The 15,444-nt window shown below is 59.2% G+C and overlaps 2 protein-coding genes across 6 annotated transcripts in view; one reads left to right on the top strand and one right to left on the bottom strand.

The window, feature by feature from the left end:
- The first annotated feature begins 579 nt into the window (after positions 1-579).
- On the top strand, positions 580-9,317 carry SLC25A47 (solute carrier family 25 member 47). 4 transcript variants are annotated; one of them, XM_080671543.1, is made up of 7 exons: positions 580-1,435; positions 1,906-2,012; positions 4,310-4,353; positions 4,688-4,759; positions 5,412-5,594; positions 6,266-6,641; positions 6,908-9,317. In XM_080671543.1, the coding sequence occupies exons 2-7, from the start codon at positions 1,985-1,987 to the stop codon at positions 7,186-7,188; spliced, it is 984 nt and encodes a 327-aa protein (XP_080527669.1). In that variant the 5' UTR covers positions 580-1,435; positions 1,906-1,984; the 3' UTR covers positions 7,189-9,317. The 4 variants fall into 4 exon arrangements, with proteins under 4 accessions (XP_080527669.1, XP_080527668.1, XP_080527670.1 ...); XM_080671542.1 differs by lacking the exon at positions 580-1,435 and having other exon boundaries at positions 1,665-2,012; XM_080671541.1 differs by lacking the exon at positions 580-1,435 and having other exon boundaries at positions 1,943-2,012; positions 4,222-4,353.
- An 877-nt stretch (positions 9,318-10,194) lies between these two features.
- Positions 10,195-15,444, bottom strand: part of WARS1 (tryptophanyl-tRNA synthetase 1) — a 29,780-nt gene continuing 24,530 nt past the window's right edge. For both annotated transcript variants that reach the window (XM_080651016.1, XM_080651017.1), the window contains exons 10-11: positions 12,541-12,681; positions 10,195-11,265 (exon numbers count right to left, since the gene is read on the bottom strand). In XM_080651016.1, the coding sequence (XP_080507142.1) occupies positions 11,104-11,265; positions 12,541-12,681 (303 nt within the window). In that variant the 3' untranslated portion in view covers positions 10,195-11,103. The remainder of the gene's footprint in view (positions 11,266-12,540; positions 12,682-15,444) is intronic.

The raw sequence follows: 15,444 nt of genomic DNA on the forward strand, positions 1-15,444 counted from the left end.
ACAACATTCTTCAAGCTACCTCATCATGCAAGGTACTGGCCTTCCAAGTGTAGCATCTGCAAATGAACCTAAGCTCCTACTGTATTTGCCCTGCTCATAACAGGACTGTCACCTCCTTCCTTCTGGAACCTATGCTCCTATTAATGCAGCGTTTGCATTTGGCTGGCCACTTCCACTGGAGCTTGCCCTGAGTGGTCACAGATGTGAGGCAGGTACTATCCTCCTTTCGTGGATGCAGAAACGGAGGCACAGAATGGCCAGGGAGCTTGCCCAAGGTTTCAGAGCTGACATGAGTGACAGAGGTGGGATCTGAACACAGGCAGCTTGGCTCCTAACCAGTCCAGGACACGCATCAGAACTGGCCTTGAACGGGCCACATCCTGCCCTTTGCCCTCTGCCGTGGCAACTGCTACTGGCAACTTGTGTCCTCCACTCAAAAATGGCTGGGCAGGCGCCAGCGAAGCTGCCCTCTGTCAACTCAGCCTGTTCAGGGCTGGCCTACAAGTCCACCCACCAGGACACGTGGCCCTGCCCTGAGGGCCACCCTCCCCGGTCTGGCCAGGTTTCTGGTCAGGGGACACCCTAGACAAGTTCCCGGCTCTCTGAGCCTCAGGGTCCTCGCAGGGCTGCAATGATTTTGAGCGACAAGCTGCTGGAATCGGCCTCTTGTTGGAGCAGCTCCTAGTTTGGTTAGAGGCCAGACTGACAGCCTCAGCAGTGGGCCCCACAGGGCTTGGTCCCCCCGCTCAGCAAGCTCTGCTCAGCAGTGGGTCTGTGCTGGGTCAGGGCACTCAGAGTGGAGGCAAACTTCGCTGGGGCCCTTGGGGCAGGGACAGTGTGGGACCAGGGCAGTGTGGAACCGGCAGTGGGCCGTGACTGGTGTTCATGCTGCTCCCAGGAGCCAGGCGTCGGTGGCCCACGCCCCCACCCCTCCCTATCAACTAGACGCCTTGAGGACTGGGCTTGGGCCTTATTTGCCTCAGTGCAGCCTCAGCTTTGATAGTGTTTGTTGAATGAATAAGTGAGGGAGCTTTAAAAAAAAAAATCCTCACCCGAAGATATTTTTCCATTGATTTTTTAAAAAAATAGTATAATTTTTTTAGAAATATATTTTATTGATTTTTTACAGAGAGGAAGGGAGAGGGATAGTCAGAAACATCGATGAGAGAGAAACATCGATCAGCTGCCTCCTGCACACTCCCTACTGGGTATGTGCCCGCAACCAAGGCACATGCCCCTGACCGGAATCTAACCTGGGACCCTTCAGTCCACAGGCCGACGCTCTATCCACTGAGCCAAACCAGTCAGGGCTCCACTGATTTTTTAGAGAGAGTGGAAGGGAGGGGGAGAGACAGAGACAAACACTAATGTGAGAGACACATCGATTGGTTGTCTCCCACATGTCCCTGACCAGAGCCGGGAGCCTGCAACCGAGGTGCGTGCCCTTGACTGGAATCGAACCTGGGACCCTTCAGTACGCAGGCTGACGCTCTAGCCACTGAGCCAAACTGGCCAGGGCAAGTGAGGGAGCTTTGTGGGTTTCCTGAGCAGGAATCACCCCAGGGGAGTCAGGGAGGCCCAAGACACCAATGAGGTGTGAGCTGGGGCTGGAGGGGCAGGGACATCACAGCCCCACCCCTGGACCTCCCCGGAGGTGTCTGGATGTGGTCTGGGGGCCCAGGACTGCAGGTGCGGACAGTGGTCCTGTGTCCCCAGAGCCTGAGTGCTCCCGTGGCCTCTCTCTACTGCCCACAGCTGGGTCCTGAGGGCACTGGGACAAGGGGCATTTGGGGGTGGGGTGGGAGGCAATCCAGGTGGGCATCGACCTGCCTGCTTCCCAGCACAACCTCTGCCTTCTGGGCCACTGGCCAGCAGCTCCTGCTTCCTGCCCCCGCCCCCCCACAGGTATTTAAGGTCTGAGAGGACCTGACCGGTTGTTGTTGGTGGCATCAGACTGCTCTCAGGAGGGACACCCACGTTGTCCATGGATTTTGTTGCTGGAGCCATCGGAGGTAACGGACAGGGGCAGCAGGGCCTTGTAGGGGACTTGCTCCTGGGGGTACCCGGAGGAGCTGGGGGATGCTCTGTCCTAGGGGGGCCCCTGGAAGACATGGGGTTTGAGGAGTCACCCCAGAAGTGGCTGGGACCTGGTGTGGGCATGGGTGCTGAGTGATAGGACAGAGCTGGTTCCTGGGAGACTCCAGCGGCAACACAGGGCTGGGTGCAGGTGTGTGTGTGGGGGGTGAGTCTGCACTGGCCTGGGGGGCCCAGCTGGGGAGGCTGAGGGGCAGTTCTGGCAGGGGGCCTTCGGGGCAGAGGGTGGTCTTTGCCTGGGCCAAGAGGAGGCTGGGAGTGACCAGCACAGAGGACTGGCTGAGCCAGGAAAGGACCAGAGGCTCCAGGAGAGGTGGACAGTGAGGACAGTGCTGCCTGGAAGCTGTGGGCCGAGGTGGGGAGGGCCTGTCCCCGCCCCAGCCCCGCCCCAGCCCCGCCTGCCCAGCCACCGTGTGCAACTGTTTTTATTTCTGGGGAAAGGGCTCATTGCGAAAGACAGACCCAGAGGGGTGAACTGGCCCATTGGGAAACAGGCTCATTCGGCTCCGGATCCTCCCAGCCACACACCTTGCAAGCGGTGGAGGCTGTTTTGGGTCGGGCACCCTTGGCCTTGCTTATCGTGTGAAACAGCAGTGGGCTCCTGTCCATACTTCTGGGAGCAGTGTGGGAGGGGAGGGGAGCAGCGCCAAGCCAGGTAGACCAGGGCTCTGACCCCATCCAGAGGCTTGCTGAGGTCCTACTGTGTGCAGGGACTGAGGGCAGCTGCTGCCCTGGACATCAGCCCCCTAAGGAGGAGGCTCAGATCACACAGCCAGGAAGGGGTCTTGGATGTCACATGTTTCCTCCAGAGTCCACGGAAGGCCTGGTGGAAAGGGCCTCTGCTCTGTACTGGGTCCTGGGTCCGAAGGAACAGAGGTGGGCCCTGTCCTTGACTCCAGTTCTGGAGGCAGAGCTGCGTGCTGTGGGACAGCAACAAAGCCCTGATAGGGGCTCTGGTCAACAGGCTTCTGGCAACAGAGGCAGCCCTGAGCTCAGGGGTGAGGGAGGGCTCCGGAGGGAGGTGATGCTGGGGCAGGGCTTTGACGGATGAATAGGAGTTTGCTGAGGTTTATGTGAGGGTCAAGGAGGGTAATTCTTTTCAAGTCAGTCTTTTACTTCATTTCATTCATTCATTCATTCACCCTATTCTTTCATTCATGGATTTTTAAAAAACATTTTATTGATTTTTTACAGAGAGGAAGGGAGAGAGAGAGAGTCAGAAACATCGATGAGAGAGAAACATCAATCAGCTGCCTCCTGCACACCCCCCACTGGGGATGTGCCCGCAACCAAGGTACATGCCCCTGACCGGAATCGAACCCTGGACCATTGAGTCCGCAGGTCGACGCTCTATCCACTGAGCCAAACCAGCTAGGGCATTCATGGATGTTTATTGAGTCCTGGTATACAGAGTAAATAGGACCCAGCCCCCACATGCATTACTGCCCTCCCATGGCTCTCGCCACCCATCCCCAGGGACCTGTGTGCTCACTCTCCGGCTTCCCCATGGCAGTGCTGGGGCCTGGACATTGAGTCGCTGGTGTCAAGAGAGGGGACAGAAACAGGACGGTGGCACTGGCCCGCTCTGCAGGGCAGAGGGCCCGAGTCCAGGAAGCCTCACGTCCACTCTGTGCCACACAAGCCCTTCATGGAGCCCGGGAGGATGGGGCTCTCCCACCCCGACAAACCCGTCACAGCCTGAGGCTTGAGGGCCAGCGCTGCCTGGCCTGGGGACAGGCCCAGCCAGTGTCAGACCAAAAGTTCTCCCAAGCCGAAACCGGTTTGGCTCAGTGGATAGAGCGTCGGCCTGCGGACTGAAGGGTCCCGGGTTCGATTCCGGTCAAGGGCATGTACCTTGGTTGTGGGCACATCCCCAGTGGGGGATGTGCAGGAGGCAGCTGATCGATGTTTCTCTCTCATCGATGTTTCTAGCTCTCTATCCCTCTCCCTTCCTCTCTGTAAAAAATTAATAAAATATATTTAAAAAAAAAAAAAAAGTTCCCCCAAAACATGGCCCCAGAGGCAGGGCGAGGAGTGTCCTGGGGCCAAGACTCAGGGAAGGAGATGCTGCCAGCAGCTAGTTGGGAGTCCCCTCAGCTCTCAGAACCTCCGTTGCCTCACTTGCAGAACGGGGTGGCTCTCCCGTTGCTGAGACACTGGATGAGGAGGGGGTCTGCTCCTGCTGCCCTCACCCCGAGCTCTGGTTTCCTTCCAGGCGTCTGCGGTGTTGCTGTGGGCTACCCCCTGGACACGGTGAAGGTGTGTGGCGTTAGGCCCTGCAACCCCCCTTCCTGCCCCCCCTTCCTGCTCCTGCCTGCGCTTAGGCCGCCCTGCGAGCCTCCTGCACCCCATCCCCAGCCAGAAGAGCTTCCTAGGGTTCTCATCACACTCGGCCCTCCCCACCCGCCTCAGGACAGCCTGACCCTCTTTTCCAGCCTCTGCCTCTGGTTTCTCCTCTAATACGGGGCTCACTGTCCCTGCTCTGCCACCGAGAGCATGGCCGTGACATCCAAGGAGCTGGCTCTTCCCCTCCCCCAGGCCTGCTGACCTTGCCCTGACCTTGCCCCCTTCCTGAAGCCTGATTCTCCCACAGGTCAAGATTCAGACGGAGCCCAAGTACACAGGCATCTGGCACTGCGTCCGGGACACGTATCTGCGAGAGCGGGTAGGCCTGGGGCCAGGGTGACAGGCAGCGGATGTCTGGGCTCAGGCCCCAGGCCTGCCACTCACCACTCTCTGAGCCTCGGTTCTCTCACTCCCAAATGGGAATAATCACACCAACCTCTGGAGACCTCCGAGGCCCAGGGCTGGGTGTCCAGCACGCAGGAGGTGTTTAGAATGAGGTCCTACCTCCAGGAGAAGGTCTAGAGGGGGTGTCTGGGGTCTTTGACAGTGTGGGGGGACCCATGTGTTGGCATTTCTGTCCTCCTCAGGGTGGAGTTGTCAGGTCCCCAGGGCCCAGGTCAGAGAGTTGTCCAGAGGGGGGACAGGGACGTTTACCAAAGTGAAGTTGGGGCTCGGTGCTGGCCAGGGAGGGGCCAAAGGAAAACAGCAACAAGGAAGCATGCCAGTTCCCAGCTCCATCATCAAGTAGCTGCCCTGGGTCCAGCCTGGCCCTCTGTCTCTTCATCACAACCTCTCAAGTTGAGTACGATGATCCCCATTTTACAGCCCAGGATACTGAGGCCCTAGGCAGTAAGTGATCTGTGTGAAGTCCCATAGCCAGGAAGGGCCTGTAGGGGTGAGACCAGGGCCATCCTCCTGGCCGAACCTCTGGTCTGACTTGGGCCCTTGGGTCCTGTCCATCTGCCCACCAGGTGAGGGGCTTCTACAGGGGCCTGTTGTTGCCCATAAGCACGGTGTCCCTGGTCTCGTCACTGTCTTTCGGCACCTACCACCAGTGCCTCACACACATCTGCCGGTTCCGGTATGGCAGTGCCGACGCCAAGCCCGCCAGGACCGACATCACGCTCTCGGGTTTCGCCTCTGGCCTCGTCCGTGTGAGTGGGGTCCTGGGACCCCAGGGGTGGGGCGGGCCTGAGAAGTCCCTAAGCCCAGAAGGCAGGGAAACTGAAGCTCAGGGAGGGCAGAGGCTGGATGGAGGCTGGGGGACTAAGGGTGAGAACTCAGCAGAGTCTCATTAGCTGAGGGAACCTGAGGACTCCAGGGAGCCTCTCTGAACTTCTGACTCTTCATCAGCAAGAGGCGTCTCGATGAGGATTCAGTGAGGTCATATGTAAAGCCCCTAACACAAATTCTGACAGGTGTGAGCACCCATGAAATGCAAACAACATTATCAGTAATGTCATGTTACATATTAATGTTATTAAATACTTCGTTTTATTATTCTTACATTGAACAATATGGTAATAGGTCATTGACATACTAATTATGTGATTAAATGTTTTCATGAACTGGAGTCACAGCCACTTACCTGACACCTGCTGTGTGTGGAGTCCACTCTGTGCTGGGACGAGCGTGTAGCTGGAGAAGGTGCTGGCTTTGGCTTGGGTGGGCGGCGCGGGCTTTGAACGCCGCTCCACCAGGGCCTTGGGCCAGCCTAAATCTTCATGGGGCGCAGGTTCCCTGATGTCACTGTGGGTAACTGGAGGCCAGGTCCAGGGTGTGTGGGCAGTGCTGGCACCTCCTTACTGCTGGGTCTCTGCTCCAGGTGTTCCTGACCTCGCCTACCGAGGTGGCCAAGGTCCGCCTGCAGACCCAGACCCAGACGCAGGCCCAGATGCAGACCCAGATGCAGACCCAGACGCAAACGCAAACGCAGACGCAGCAGAGGCGGAGATCCTCGGCCTCGTGGCCCTCGGCGGTGCCCCCCATGTGTCCTGCACCTCCTGCAAGTCAGGTGCCTGGGCCCAAGTACCGAGGGCCGCTGCACTGCCTGGCCACGGTGGCCCGTGAGGAGGGGCTGCGGGGCCTCTACAAGGGCAGCTCGGCACTGCTCTTGCGGGAGGGCCACTCCTTCGCCACCTACTTCCTCTCCTACTCCATCCTCAGCGAGTGGCTCACCCCTGCTGGCCACAGCCAGCCAGGTGAGTGGGGGCTGGGGCCTGGAAGGGGCGCAGGCTCAGCCAGTGGGAACTGAGTCAGGTGGCATACTGCTACCCCAGGGCCTCCAGGGTGGGACCCTCAGTGCTCTCGACCTGAGGGTCAGGACAGACCCCCTCGGTGTGGCCTGGGACAAGTCACATTGGTGGAATGAGCCCAGGGCTTCATGAAGGCTGGGCCCTGCCCTGGGAGCCTCCGGGGCCTCAATCGGCCTCCAATCAAGGTGCTCCCTCGTGGGTCTCCCCTGTAGATGTCTTGGGTGTGCTGCTGGCTGGTGGCTGCGCAGGGGTCCTGGCCTGGGCTGTGGCCACCCCCATGGACGTGATCAAGACTCGCCTGCAGGTGGACGGGCAGGGCCAGCAGCGCTACAGGGGCCTCCTGCATTGCGTGGTGACCAGTGTGCGGGAGGAAGGGCCGCGGGTCCTCTTCAAGGGGCTGACGCTCAACTGCTGCCGTGCCTTCCCCGTCAACATGGTGGTCTTCGTCACCTACGAAGCCGCGCTGAGGCTCACCCGGGGCCTGCTCAAGTAGCTGTCCCACCGCCCGCGGGCCAACCCACCGGCAGCTCCCAGAGGTCATAGTAGCTAGAGGAGGCAAAGGGGAGTGTCCCCACCGGGTGGTCACCCAGGACAGTGGGGAGCCACCCCGAAGACAGGCAGCTGGGGCTTGGGCGTGGTCCGCCAGCTACAGAGCAGAGAAGGTCAAAGTCATCTGTTACCAGCCGGGTTGGCCCGAGGGTCACAGGAGCCAGGAAGGAGTGGCCTCTTGGGTGAAGACATCTGTCACATGGAGTCCTGGGTGCAGGTGGTCAGTTGTTCATTCCAGCTTCCCCCGCCCCATGTCTTCAGAGCACCCATGTCTGCACCACCATTTACTCAGCTGTCCTCTGGGCCACCACCCCGCCCTCCGCTATTTAGATGCCCTGAGATGCAGTTCACCTGGTCCCTCCCCACCTCAGAGGCCCTGCCCGGCGGCCTGGTGAGCTGGTGGGAGGGCAGGTCGTGCTCCCGCCCTCTGCCTGCAGACTTGGAGGGGGCTGTTGCCAATTAAACGTTTCTGAGGATGCTCCGTGGTGCTGCTCTGTGGTCTGGTGACCCGTGTCTCTGCCTTCGATTCACCCTGAGGCCAAGCTCCCCAGACCTGTGTGGCCAGTGCTCCCACTAGGCGAATGGGCAGAGGCCCAGCCCAGCCCTCCACTGGCTCCACTCCCTCGGCCTTTGGGACTGGGGTTGGCCTGCGGGCTCAGCCCTGCCACAGCCGGCTGTTCAGCATTCAGCACGACAGCTGCTCTCCTGGCCACCCCATCGCAAATCTGTCCCCTTTCTGAAGAAACTGGGTCCCAGCCAGTGCCAGGCCCCACTGGTGCCCGGACACTAGGCTGTGCGCCACCTTTCCACAGGGGTCTGTCTCCTGAACACTGCTGGGGGCCAGGCACCTTCCACAGCTTATCAAACAGCCTGATGCCAGGTGAGGAAACACCTGAGAGGGAGCCGGAGCTGCTCAAGGCCACACAGCAGAGAGGGTGGGGGACTCCTGAGGCCCCGCATGCCCTCCAGTAATGGGCCATCGGGGGCAGGGCTGGCAGGTGCGGACAAACCTGTGGGGTCCACCCTGCAGCAGTCCCCGGGTGAAGTCAGCCAACACCCGCCTTGACTGTACTCCCTCCCTCCTAGACACCGGCCTTGACCATGCATGTCCTTGGACAGAGAACTTCCAGGGTTCTTGCCAGGACTGTCCTATTACCAGAACACGTAGGTGGACCGTCCTGTCCTGGCCTGTGCATCATACGGACCAAGTGTTTGCTTACATCTGTGCTCAGGGCAGGACGCCCTTCCCCCTCCTCTGCCTGGCTAACTCCCCGTCTCAGACACTTCCTCCAGGAAGCTCTCCCTGCCTGATCACCAAGCTGCTTTTAGGTGTCTCTTGCTCAGCTCCCCACTAACTGCGCCACCTTCGGGGTCAGGCTGCACTTGAAATGTCAAAGGGGAGAGGAAAGGTGGTCACCCAGGGCCCCTCAGCCCTGTCCTGGCCCGTGGAGGGGTGGCCAGCATAACTCCGTCACTCGGGGAGAGCTGGCCCGCCTGAGGCTGCAGGAGCCGGAGGCCTGTGCCGGGAGCCCCGCTCTCACTCTGGTGTGCTGTCCTGGACACGTGCTCCCTCTGGCCGCGCGGCCACTGGCCCCTCACTCAGCTGTCCACTGCCGTGCAGGAGGCTCCCTGTGCTTGTCCCTCAGGTGCAGCTCAGCTGGTCTCCTCACCACACGGGACTGAGACGCATGGAGGTCTGCCGAGGGGACGCCGACAGTCAGAGCTCCCCTGGAACAGTCCTCGCCCACTCAGGGGCCAGAACCACCCTGTCACCCAGACACCTGCTGGGCCGGCCACCACGTCCATCCTGATCCTGGGGTCTCTTGGGGATCTTTAAGAACGCACAGGTTTTAGCAAAAGGAGGAGTCGGGACAGGCCTGCTTTGTAACAAACTCACGGTGTGACCTTGGACAAACCACATTCCCCTCGTCTATGCCTCCATTTTGCCACTCACAACATTGTCGGAGGCACCTCTCACCAGAGGTGTTACCAGACAGCCCCTGAGTCTGTGGGAGGGGGCTGTCCCCAACCTCGATGCTTGTCCTCTCATATAAATGACATTATGAGATCTTGACTGCGTTGTGTAAAGCCAATTTGTTAAAGCAACGAAAGCATGCACCTGCGTGAAAGAAGCAAACCCATATACATTTGGCTTAGGAAGCGCAGGTGAGCTCTCAGCTAATCTTAAGAGCAGGCTGGGTGGGGGGCCGAGGTATTATACACCCTCCGTCGGTAGGTGTCACAATTCCTTTGCTGACTATTTGGTAGCGATTCATTCTCAAGGTCCCTTCCCAGAACTCATGAGAAGCACCTGGCTGCTTTGTCTCACCGCTGAGCCTTGCTGGCTTCTCTCTTAGGGAGTAAAGGGCCCCCTTTCCCTGTCCCCTCCCCACTCCTTTCCTGCATTCTCTCATGAGGGAGGCTTTTAACCATTTGCTCTCAAGTGTCCTTGGCTGAGGGAGGTAATGGCTTCAGTCACAAGCTGGCTGCCCATACTTTTGCCTTGTTTTAACTCGCCTGTCTCCGTTTCCCTATTCCATTTGCCCTGGGATTTGCCTAGCTCCCACTGCCCGGTAACAAAATGAAGATGGTGGGTGGAGTGAGCCCAGGTTGGCTGGTAGACCGGCACCTGTCACTACACAGCCCCACCTTGGACCATCCCATGCACAAAATGAGGACCTCTGCTTGCATTCTCCACCGGAAGTGGTGAGAATCCAGACCAGGACTGCTAAGGGGAGACTGGTGGACGGGCTGCTGGTTCCTGGGAGCCTGCGTCTCAGTGCCTCGGGGCTTCCTGTACGGTGGGCCTCCCCTTCTACACCCCCACTGTGACCCCAGCAGACTCAAGGGCCATCGCGGAGGGGCTGCGGCTCTGTGGCAGGTGAAGCACATCCAGGGGCCTGAAGCGAGGCCCCTGTCCTGCTCAGACTCCACACAACACAGCCATACAGGTGGGACCAGAGGAAATTTATTAGGCCAACAAGCGACATGAGGGTAGAGCATTCAGGAGTGGACCCTGCGCCCCGACGGAGGGCTTTCCCAGACTACACAGGGCACAAGACTGAACGGCTCCCTCGGGGCCTGGGGGCTGCCGTGTGCTCTCCACCGCCCAGGACACCGGCAGGGTGCAGGCCTCTGTGACAGCCAAGTGTCAGGATGAAGGTGTCTGCAAAGGCCGCAGACTCCCCTCAGCAGCCGGCAGGGGGCCCAGCGCTGGTTCTCAGGGTGGAGAGCCTGTCCCCAGGGCCAGCTGGTGGAAGCGGTGTGGGGAGGCTCAGAGGACAGAGACGGCCAGAGAACACGTGGGGCTGGAGTTCACGTGTGGAAAGTTTCTCCACAGACTCAACTAACAAAAGTGGCCTCCTCGGGCGATATTCAGTGTGAAAAGCAGCTTTCAAGCTGGGAGTTCTCTCCGTCAAATGCACAGCTAGCAATTCTTTTTGTTTTTTTGGGGGGGATGGGCTGTGCCCATTAAACTTCCTGAAATGTACATGCAGACTACAGGCTCCCTTACCAGCTGGCCTTGAGGGTCTATGTGGAACCGAAGGGCATTGTCCAGTGGAAGTGCTCCCCGGGGCGGCGCAGGCTGGCCAGTGCATGCCTGTGGCCAGCTCTGGGCGGGCCGGGGTGCCTTGTGGGAGAGAACCAGTGGGACTCCTGTCTGCCCAGCCCCGGCACCCGGTGCGCAGGCAGCGCACAGCGATGGCCCCCCAACGGAAAGGAAGGCCCAGGGAGAAGCAGTACTGACAGACACAGGGTTACCGACACCAGGACCAGGAAGCTGTGACAGCCTAAGCGTAGCAGTGGGCTGGGGTTCTGGGTAAATTATGGTTCTTTATGTACAGATATAAAATGGGCATTATTGAAAGTCGTAGGACAGCTTCCGGGGGGTCATGAACTCTTTGACTATCTCCTCTGTGACCTCCTTGCGCCGGGCCTGGTGCTCCGCGATCAGGGGCTGCAGGACCTCCACGAGCTCCTTCTTGAGCTCCCCGGTGAGCATGGCTCCGCTGGTGTAATCCTGCGGGGACACACCACGAGGACGGCTCCGCTCAGTACAAAACCCTGTCCATCACACTTCCCTTCTGAGCATGAGCACACCTGCCCTCTCACAGCGAGAGGGTCGAGGGGAGGCCTCACAGCCCTGTGTTCCAGCCGAACTCCAAGCACAGGGAACGGACGACAGCTCCGCCAGCCCTACCGGCTTCAGTAAACTGAGATTCGCTGAATCTCCGACCCAAACCCCAGAGCAGCAAGGCCAGTGCCTCAAGGGCAGGGCCATGGCTAACGTTTGGGCATCGCTTAGGTTTTTCGTGGTGCACTGACCTCGCTGCGTGTGCACGGACCTCGCTGCGTGTGCACTGACCTCGCTGCGTGTGCACAGATCTCACTGCGTGTGCACAGATCTCGCTGTGTGTGGACTGACCTCGCTGCGTGTGCACTGACCTCGCTGCGTGTGCATGGATCTCGCTGCGTGTGCACGGACCTCGCTGCGTGTGCACGGACCTCGCTGCGTGTGCACGGACCTCGCTGCGTGTGCACTGACCTCGCTGCGTGTGCACAGATCTCGCTGCGTGTGCACTGACCTCGATGCGTGTGCACGGACCTCGCTGCGTGTGGACTGACCTCACTGCGTGTGCACAGACCTCGCTGCGTGTGCACTGATCTCGCTGCGTGTCCTGATCGCTCCCACAGGCCCACTGTCCTACTACGGAAACCCACCGCCCGCAGCACCCACCCTGGGACACTTCCTAGGTGACCCGCCTCTGCTGTGTGGCCGGTCCTGACCTTGTGCTGTTACCATTTTGAACGCTGTTATATGAGGAGCTCTTTCTCAAGCAGGGGTGCTTTCTTAGAAAAGACCCTGAGAACTGGAACACCCGAGCACAGCTGTGTATATTCTTGGGGTTCTCCATACCCACGGCCAAGCTACTGCCGGACATGCTGGGTGGGCGGAGCCTGGAAGCATCTCGTTTACAATCGTTGCAAATGAAACAGCAACACAAAACCCTGCTCAGTCGGTATAGGAACTGTTTTAACTTCGATGGTGCCTTAACTTACACTGCTCTCACAGCAGGATTAAACCCTTTTGCGTGGCTACTAAGTACACAGTAGCCTGCGGTTTCTCTCTCATGAATATTTGTTCATGAGGTTTCTTGGCTACAAACCAATCCACCTCCTCCATTTACTCTTGGGGCTCAGGCCCCGAGGAAACGCCGACTGCCCCCAGCTGGCTGCCGGAGCCCTCCAGGCCCCGAGGGAGCGAGCTGTGGCAGCCGGGACAGGCCTGTCCTACCTTCCTGATCTGTTCCAACTTGTCGTCATCCTCCAGGAAGAAGGTCAGGTACATGAAGGACACGTCCACGTCGCAGTTGCCCCCAAACTGCCTGTGCTCCTCGATGGTGTCTCTCCCTCCAGAAAACGCGTGCTTGTTGACCTGCGCCAGCAAGAGACACACAATGCTGGGGGTTCTGGCTGCCCTGCGGGAGCCCAAGGGCTGGAAGTAGAGCCAGTGACGGCTTCTGCCCGTCAGATCCTGACCAGAGGGAGGCCGGTAGGAGGAGCCCCACCAAGCGGGCTCAGTGGGCCCCCTGCAGGGAAGGGGCAGAGGTGGGTTCACTCTGCACTCCCCACTCCCCATTGACAAGAACAGCGTCAGGAGAGCTGGGATTTGGGGCAGATGTCCTCAAGTGTTCTCAGGTGATGAGCTTCAGGAAGAAGACAAACACAAACCCTCTTCAGAGTAACACACGACCAGGGAGGGGCGGCCACTGCTCGGGGCAGGCGGTGCTGTCGCTGGTGAACAGGACAGCACCCCAGGCTGGCTGCTGCCCTCCCCACTGTGAGAGGACGGGAGGGAGGCACAGAGGAGGGCTCAGAAGGGAAAGCCGACCCTGGACAGTACGGAGGTGGAGGACCTGCAGGTAGGGCTCACCTAACACTGGCACTTTCAGGAGCAGACGACAGACTCACAAGCTAACAAATGCGTTTCAGGATTCACTGAAGCCGAAACCGGTTTGGCTCAGTGGATAGAGCGTCGGCCTGCGGACTGAAAGATCCCAGGTTCGATTCCGGTCAAGGGCATGTACCTTGGTTGCGGGCACGTCCCCAGTAAGGGGTGTGCAGGAGGCAGCTGATCGATGTTTCTAACTCTCTATTCCTCTCCCTTCCTCTCTGTAAAAAATCAATAAAATATATTAAAAAAAAAAAAAAGAAGGATTCACTGAGGACAATCTTAGAGAAATCAGGGTGGGAGAGAAAAAGCTGGAACGGACAGACAAAGTTCCTCAGTGTTCTTTCATCGAGGATTTGAGAAGCCTGCTACGTACAAAAGGGGAGTGGGGTGGGCAGAGTCGGTAAACTCCAAGTGGAGGTGTTCAGTAGGTCTCCCCAGAGGCCCCAGGACAGGCCACTACTGGGTGCTCTGGGATCGTCCAGAAGCTCAGAGCAACGCCGGGCACAGGGAGGTAAGTGAAACCCATCCTCTCCAGAGAAACCAGCCCACTTCTGAGCAGGAGCTGTATTCTGCTCAGGAAAGGAGGAAGCGAGGGAGCTGCCGCATGCTCAGCAGGGCCTGCACGGAGGGGAGCGGGGAGAGGCGGGGGCTGGCGGGCAGGCCACCTTCACTTCCTTGACAAAAAGGAGCAAGTTATGAAATAAAATCAATGTGCTCAAACGCAGAAACTATGGAAAATACAAAAGAAACAGGAAGAAGAGAAAAGCACCACGTACTGGGCTCTCCTGAGATCCACACGCCCTCAGGCAGGTGCACTGTCTGCGGGAGCCTCTGGTCTTGTGGAGGCCCCTACCCGCACGGGCATCTTCCCGGGCACAGACCCCCAGGCCAGGCCAGGCCAGTGCTGGGCCTCAGGGAAGACTAGAGGAGTCAGGAAGTCTAGAGGATACCTCCTAGGCTGCGAGGGTGGAGCGAGCCAGGGCCCTGGGGCAGTTCCCTGCCCTTGTCTGAGGAGGACGAGGAAATGCGAGTCTGCTGCCCTTCTTCCAAGGTGCACAGACACCACCTGCCACCGGACAGCCCCCTCACCCACTGGTGGCACACTGAACCCCCAATGACCGCGGCCTCGCTTTCTCCACGTGACAGGTGAGGAAACGTGGCTGAGTGGCCAGACCTGCTGCAGCGGCGCTGCGTGGGGAGCAAGCGGACTCCTCCTGGGACACCAGGTTGCCGAGTGGCTTCCGTGGTCCTGGTGTTGGGCCTGGCCCGTCCGCAGTGATGCTGGGCCTGCCTTTCAGGGAACCAATAGGAAGACGGGTTTGGGGCATGGTGGAGCCAGTCGGTGGGGACTGGAAGGCCACCGCCAGGATCCAAAACGATGGGAGCCAGTGAGCTGCACCAAAACGATTCCATGTAACAGGAAACTGCAACAGGTAGGCTGTCTGGGCTGAGGGCGGGACTTGATCCAACCACCAAGAGCCAGCGAGCTCCCGCTGCTCCAACCTAACGGGAAGGTCAAGGAGACCAGGACGGGGATGGGCCACTGGTCTGACGGGATCCACATGACAGCCCACGGGAGGCACAGCGTGGCCCACCCTACAGAGGAGCTGCTCAACTCCTCACTTTCTGAGCCAAAAGTTTAAGTTTGGGCCGCGCTCGACAGTTCATAAACGCTTTTTATATGGGATCTCCTGTGAGCCCTGCCCGTCTGTGGAGGGGACAACTGCCCCACGTCACAAATGACACCTGGATAGCCAAGGTCACTGTCCAACAGCAGGTAAGAGGCAGGCCAGACAGTGGTGGACCTGGGTTATAGTCCTGGCCCTCTGCTTCCCAATGGGGTGAATGCAGGGCAGCTGCCCAACCCTCTGAGCCTTGATTGCTTCGCCTACAGAACGGACACAGCCTCCTGGTGGATATGAAAGCTCCATGCGATCACACAGGTAAGTGCGTGGCAGGTGACCAGGCAGCCACACCCCTGCACCCACACACGGCTACCGCTGCGATTCTTGAGCGGGGCAGATGCCCTCTCGCGGCCGAGGAGGAGCCTGATCTGGAGATGGAGATGGGCATGGAGGCTGAGCACAAAGGCCTGGCCGGCCTGGCCCACAGTGGCGTGACCCTGTGGCCTCTGCAGCCGTGTGGCTCCTGACCTCACACTCACTGCTCACCTCCCTCTGGGTCTTTGTAGGTCTCTGAGTGAATGAAAAATGCCCCAGAGCCTAAGTGACTGACTTCAAACAA

This window comes from Plecotus auritus (genome assembly GCF_963455305.1).
Source record: "Plecotus auritus genome assembly, chromosome: 1".
In the NCBI taxonomy this organism is placed as follows: Eukaryota; Metazoa; Chordata; class Mammalia; order Chiroptera; family Vespertilionidae; genus Plecotus; species Plecotus auritus.

Coding starts and splice junctions, on each gene's coding strand:
- SLC25A47 (XM_080671541.1), top strand. CDS start 4,255: ATGAGGAGGGGGTCTGCTCCTGCTGCCCTCACCCCGAGCTCTGGTTTC. Junction 4,354..4,687: donor ACCCCCTGGACACGGTGAAG/GTGTGTGGCGTT, acceptor ATTCTCCCACAG/GTCAAGATTCAGACGGAGCC. Junction 5,595..6,265: donor TCGCCTCTGGCCTCGTCCGT/GTGAGTGGGGTC, acceptor TCTCTGCTCCAG/GTGTTCCTGACCTCGCCTAC.